Here is a 6798-nt window from a genome sequence, read left to right as displayed (position 1 = left end):
AGAGGAGGGAGACGCTGCAGCCAGCGCAGCCCCGACAGCATGGAGACAGGCTCAGGGAGGCTCAGGATCTGGGGACCAGAGCCCTGGTGCTGAGCCTGGCTCCGCGGGGCTGCAGCACTCCTGCACCGTCGCTGCTCAGGTCCCCGGCTTCCCTCACTTGACGCGGGTGAAGACGTTGGTGCCGACCCTGCGGGGAGGCACGGTGCCGTAGTGATGGGCCGTGCCGGGGCTGCGGTTGGTGCTTCTGGCGTGTGCACGGGGAGGCACGGCCGCCTGCGCTCCCCAAGCACCCATGGCCATGGCGGGGAGGCGTGGGCACGCGTGTGGCCATGCCCAGTGCCACCCGGCTGACCACACCTGCTCCAGGAGGTCAGGCCAGAGCCGGTTCCAGCCAGGGTCAGGGGCCCAGTCCCCGCCTTTCTGCCCCGAGCAGCGCTGTGGCCAGGGGCCAGGGGCCTGGGCAGGGATCTCACCTGGTGGCTTTCCAGTCTTCTCTGGCGGCAGCAGCCTCCTCTCGCAGCAGCCACGCGGTCCTCAGCGTCTCCTCCCCATCACTGTCCACGAAGCACTGGCCCACGAAGGCGGTCGTCGCTCCTGCCGGGGACTCTGCCGGGGCGCACGGAGGCCTCAGCACGGCTTTGTGTGTGTGTGGGGGGGTGACACCAGCCCCTGCCCCAGCCCCCGCAGCCCCAGCCTGCAGGTGCCCAGGGGCTCGTGCTTCCCCACGCAGCCCCCGAGTCCAGGCTCCGGTACGTCCAGGCAGGGCCGGGCCGGGGCCCGGTGGGGACAGCAGTGAGCCCAGTGCCAGGGACTTTCCTTGCAAAGGGTGACGGGGCGTCCGGGGCCTCCCGCCGGGAAGGGTTGTGGGACAAGACCCTGCTCCGCCGGCATGGCCCAGCTGCATGTGGCCACCTGCACGCACGGCATGTGGGAGCCTGGCCGCTGGACCGTGAAGGAAAGCACTTTCTGCAAAATGCCCTCCGATGTGCGGGCGTGATGGGCCAGGAGGAGGTGGGGGCTGCCGGGCACGCTGCCCTGCCCTGCCAGGAGCCATTGCTGCAGCGTGCCGAGGGGGCAGCTGCATCCATCTGCAGCCCTGCAGGGCAGGTGGCATCTCGGAGACTGACCGGCTCAGAGGGAGGAACTTTTGCAGGTATGGAGCAGGCAAAGGGACCATCTCCAGCAGCAGCGCCCTGCCCTGCATGCCCCAGCCCAGAGGCAGCTGGGCCCCATACCTCGGAAATGCCAGTGCACGGTGAAGCCAAAGCTGGGCTGGGTCTTGTAGCTGGTGTCGTGCTGGGCTCCCCGCAGTGGCGATGCCAGGACATCATTGTGGGGGACCATTGCCTTCTGAGGCAGGTACAAGCCAGAGAAGGCCCCATCTTTGAGCTCGAAGATGAGCATCCGGCAGCCCCGACTACTGGTCCAGGTCCCAGACAGGGCGCACTGGCACGGGAGGGACGGGGTGAGCAGGAGAGACCAGCCCTGGAGCTCGAGGCACAGAGCTCGCTCCCAGCCCTGCACTCCTGCCGTGGCCACCAGCACCCGATGCAAGTGAGTCCAACAGCCCTGGGAGACTCCCTGGATTAGGCGCTGAAATGGCCCTGGGAAGGGACCCGGCCTCTCCCTCAGGGCAGAGGGAGGGAAACCCCTGCCCCGTGACCCTATCAGTCCAATGCTGGGCTTGGCGATGGGTTTGACCCGAGCACGTGGCAAAGCCGGACCCTCCCACTGGCACCACAGGGGCTCCACGACCTGCAGGAGCCTGGTGCACAGAGCCAGAGCCCCTGGCACAGCCGCCGGTACTGGCCAGGGCCACGGAGACACCCCAGGAGGCAAGGGAAGCATCACCCCCCTGCTTCACTGGGAGGATTGTGCCAAAGCTTCGCTGCTGGACTGCACTCCCTGCCCCTCTGCGCTCACCCAGGAGGCTCCAGGGTAGCAGCACTCAGTGGCGAGAGCCCCACTGCCTCGGAGGCTCTGAGCTGGCTGCCCCAACACAGGTTGCTGGGCTCAGGTCTCGTGCTCTCCCACTGGTGCTGGCACCTGCTCTCTGCATTGAGACACCAGGCCCGGCACGCGGCCTCCCCAATCATGCTTCATGCCACACAGTTCCACGTGTACATGTGCAGAGTGAGCATAGCCCCCAGGCGCTGCCCACACCAGCCCAGGGCAGCACAGACCCCTCCACTCTGCGCCATGCCATGCCACGCCACGCCAGCGTGCCCCCGCACCTTTTCCTGTGCCGCAGCAGCTAGAGTCACCAATGCCAGGGTGAGGAGCGAGAAGCCACTGTTCCCCATTGCTCTGAGCTGTGTGCAGACACCAAGCGAGTTCCCCCAGGTACCTGTGCCCAGGGCTCTGCGCCCAGCCCCTCTATATAGCGGCAGGGCCGGCTGTAACCCGAGGAGGGCTGGAGCCAGTGATGTTGACGTTGCTGTTGGTATTTGATACCCACGACCAGGAGCCAGCAGGGTGCTGGCAGAGCCTCATCGGTGGCCCATGTATAAGTGGGGGGAGGCATTGCCTCAGCCCTGTTCAGGCCCAGAGCTGCTCAGTGCCCTCATGAATACCGTGGCAGGTGGAACAGGGTGCACACGGAGCAGAGCTGGGTGAAGCAGCAGACGTCTGGGAGGACAGGACTAGGGTTCCCAAGGCCCTGAATAAATTGGAGAAAGAATCTCAGAAACCCTGGATGAAGTTCAGTAAAGACAAGTGCAAAGTCAAGTGACTAGACACGAAGTGGGGAACAGCTGGCAGTACTGCATAAAAAGGACCTGAGCACAACAGGGGAATCACATGTTGACTGAGCTGCAAGTGTAAGATTATTGCAAAAAAATCTAATTGCATATGGGGATGCATGTCATAGCCTCCTAGAGCTGTGGGGCTGGTAGGGACCTGGGGGGTCATGTCTAATCCAAGCCCAGCCTGAGGCAGGATCAGCCCAAACAAACCCTGTGTCCAAGATTGGAGCAGCACGACACCATCACCCTGGCACAGCCCCAGGCATCACCCCTGCCCCTGCCCCTGGGAAAGCAGGGGGCCACGGGGTCCTGCTGCTGCAAAGTGGGTTAATACACTCCTGAGACCCCAGGCAGGGCTGTGCTCCTGTTGCAGAGGAAAGTGAAACCCCTCCAGCGTGGACCATTCTGAGCAGGGGGAAATCCCTTCCTGCCCCAGTGCAGCATCGGGTTGAGCCTGAGCGCAGGGGCAAGACCCTCCAGCCAGGACCCTGTGGGGTTGGTGCCAGCAGGAGCATTGGCACAGCCCAGCCCCATCCCATCCCCAGCCCAGGCTGCAGCCAACACCCAGCTGCTGAAAAAGTCCAAAAAATCCCCCCAAACACCCTTTGATCCTGATACACGTAGCAGTAGATGGGGGCAGGGAGGGGTAGAAGTCCCTCTTGGCTCCAGAAGCAACCAGCAAAAGGAAGATGGATCATTTTTGTCTGGGAGAGCAGTGGAGCCCTGGAGTGGGTTACCTGGGGGCTTGGGGCGACCCCTGTGGCGGGCCAGTAGGGGGAGCTCCTGCATCGAGCCCCCCACCTCCCCACGCCCGTCCACCTGCCGGGCTCCACGCGTCTCCCCAGGGGCGCCTAAGCCCCGGCAGACCCCCTTTCGAGCCCCACCGCAGAGTCCGGGGGTAACGTGCTGCCGCCACCCCGAGAGGGGACCTTCTAGGTCCTGTGTCCTCGGGGAAACACAGGCCTAATAGTCCTACGGGTACTCGACCCAATACAAGCACATGGGGCTCCTCCCCAAGTCGGGGGCCAAAAAGGATAGTCTCCCTCAGTCCTCAGACCCAAGGGGCCTCCTAGGCATAACTAAACCCACCCCTCAATAAGTCTCCTACACCAGTCACAAAGGAGAACTGTACTGGTTACAGAGGGAAGGGGTAGAATAGGGTAGGAGGTAGAGCACTTTCGAAGGATTACCACTGAGCAAAACAGTGTGGCTGAGGAAGCCGTTTGATACGCAAATGCATCACTGGGAGCTGACTAGCTCTCTAGAAACGCTCACGAGTATCACTCAGAAGACGGTAGAGATCTGGCTCGGAGATTTCCAGAGAGAGAGAACGTTTCACATGGATCAGACTCTCCCTGTGTCCTGATGCTTGTGCCATGCTGGAAAAATGGCTTCTCTCCTCCTTCTCCTTGGACCAGGCCCTTTATATCGCCTTTCTGACCCAGCAGCCCAGTCCAAGAGAAGCCAGCAGTGTTGGCACCTAGCCGACCAATTTAAACAGCATCACTGGTCACCTGGGCTGAGGAGCAGGGGCTTCTCCCTCCCCCACTCGGGTGACCAGAGGGACCGCACCTCTTTTGTCAGGTAGGCAGCGGGAGCAGGTTTCCCCCTCCCTCAGGAATGCATCCAGCTCAGGTTACCGCAAGAGAGAGGGTAAGGATGTGTCTCTGCTGGGCCCATCCTAATCACAATTGTCACAAAGCAGAGTTTTGAGGGAGAAACAAAGGTGGCTTTCTGCCACAACCCCATCCAGGGAGGTTTTCAGGCATAGGTCACACAAGCATTTAGCTGGGACAGGCCAGGGGCAGAAGGCAGGTAGAGGCGCTCCTGGCAGACCAAGGCAGAGGTGCGCCAGGAGAGATGACAGGATCTGATGACGACGGGAGTTCAGACTCACAAATGCCTCTCTGATTTAGTCAGTCTATAAGGTGCATCTCAACCCTGCCTTCTGCCAGCGCAGCTAACTACCCCTCCTTGAATAAGCTGGAGTGAGCAGATGTCCTAAGGATCCTAACATCACGGGGGCTGGATGCACCTCACTAATTACCAGGGATCCGGGATTTCTGTTTCCCATGAAAAACAGAGAAAACCACAGATTTCCCATTTTTATCAGAGAAAATGCGGATTTTCCCTTTTAGAAGAGAAACCCATGGATTCCCCCTTTTGCAAAGAGCTCTGCAGGCTGGCTGAGTTCCAGCCTACAAGAGCTGTATGCAAAAGGGGCAGGAAACCCTCAACCCTACCCAGCTGCAAACCCCGAGTCGCGAATGCTGCGCTCCCCACCCTGCTGCCCTCCCCCAGGCCCTCTGGAGAGCAGCGTGTGCAGCTGGCGCGGCAGGGCACAGTGGGGCCATGCATGAAAGCTGCCTGCCCTGCTGCAAGCTCCGTGCTGCCCTGGCCACATTTCTTCTGTGTGCCTGGGGGCAGCACACCCCCGCCCTGCCCCCACCCCCCACACAGATCTGGGGGGCGTGGGTCCCCCCGTCCCCCGGGACTGCATGCTGCCACTGGGAGCCGACCCTGCCCAAGCCTGCAGCAGGCAGGCATCGGGGGGAGCCGGCTCGAGCTCCTGCTCCTGCTCCTGCTGCAGCAGCCGCTGCCTTCTGCTGGGCGCAGGATGCTGCGGACCTGGGTCCCTGGCCCCGTAGCCCTGGCAGCTGGGGCCCCCTCCAGCAGGGCTGCGGGGCACAAGCAGGGCTGGAGGGCCATGGGGGGAAGTGAGGGACACCAGTGGGGCTGTAGGGGGACATTTAATTTTAACTATGGATTTTGGGATTTTTATCAGAGAATTTGCAATTTTTTATCAGAGAATTTGTGATTTTTTTATCACGGAAAACCAGGATCCCTGCTGATTACATGCCACATGCAAAGCTCAGCCACACACACACACATACACACACACACACACACGCACTGCCACTCTGACTGCTTTCTAAACCAGACCACAATGGGTGTGTCTACATGTGCACTTTAATGCACATTAGCCTATTTTAATGCCCATTAAAGCATCACACACAAAAAAGTGCTCTTTAGCAAATGCGCGTTAAAGCAGGTGAAATGCACATTTTTCTAGTCCCTCACAATGGAGGTACTAAATTTAATGGTCATTACCTAAAGTGCATTCACTGACTGTGTACACGCACCCAGAGGTCCAACCTGCTTAAAGAGATACTACCCCATTCCTACTTAGCTCACCTTGGCAGCTCCAGCCTGCGGGGCCGGGGATCCACAGCAGTGATGCTTTTTTTTTTTTAAAAGAACTTTTTCATGTTCCAAGCCAAATCAAGTCCAAATCCATGAGTCAGTCCAGAACCACAAGTGGCCCTACAACAGGCAAACATCCTCCATCCCCGCCAAGAGCTTCAGATATTTCCAGCGTCTTTGGCAGGCATCCTATGTGCACACCCAAGCCCGGAGACTTGGAGTTCGGATGCCCCCAAGTTTCACTTGCCCTCAGCCATACGGCCACAGGATCAAGCTAGGGAGGAGCCTCCCATTTCCATAAAATGGGCATTAAGCCCCAGCACCTCGGCGGGTACTAAACCACGCCAGAAGAACAGTTATCCCCCAGAGGCTTAAGGAAAACTGCTTTCTTGGACCCAGACACATGGTATTTCCCCTGTGCTGTTCGCTCACAGTGCAGAATTGGACCTCATCTCTTGCAGACGAACGATGCCCCCCCACCCCACCTTTCCTACAGTCCAGTGACAGTATATGGCCCAGCCACTGTTTGCCAGCCAGATGCGGGGGAGGTGTGTGCTATAGCAGGGCAGTGTCTGTCCATCCCTGGCCGCTGGGTTAGTCCTTGCGCCCTCCTCTTCCACCGCTCCTTCCCCGCACTTCCTGCACGGACGGTCCGCAGGATCCTAAGTGCCACGGGCTCCTTAAGGAAAGCATGTTCCCCGCGTGCCTTGGCCCAGGAAGTGCCCTGCCTGGACGTACCTGTACAGCTCGCGCCACCAGCACTTTCACCTGTTGCAGCAATTGGACGTTTCCTGAATGCACAAGGACACGGCACCCAGCACCCCCAGCAAACAGCCTCTGTCCAGCTCAG

At 60.2% G+C, this 6798-nt stretch overlaps 1 protein-coding gene across 1 annotated transcript; it reads right to left on the bottom strand.

The window, feature by feature from the left end:
- Positions 1-469: 469 nt before the first annotated feature.
- On the bottom strand, positions 470-1568 carry LOC102566185 (avidin). Its single transcript, XM_059723566.1, has 2 exons — positions 1146-1568; positions 470-606 (listed from the first exon to the last, which is right to left on the bottom strand). Exons 1-2 carry the CDS (start codon positions 1402-1404, stop codon positions 470-472), a joined length of 396 nt encoding a protein of 131 aa, XP_059579549.1. The 5' UTR covers positions 1405-1568.
- Between the last annotated feature and the right edge of the window lie 5230 nt (positions 1569-6798).

Source organism: Alligator mississippiensis, chromosome 3, assembly GCF_030867095.1.
Source record: "Alligator mississippiensis isolate rAllMis1 chromosome 3, rAllMis1, whole genome shotgun sequence".
Lineage (NCBI taxonomy): Eukaryota > Metazoa > Chordata > Crocodylia > Alligatoridae > Alligator > Alligator mississippiensis.
Note: the sequence above shows the minus strand (reverse complement) of the source record. Positions and strands in the feature narration are given on the sequence as shown.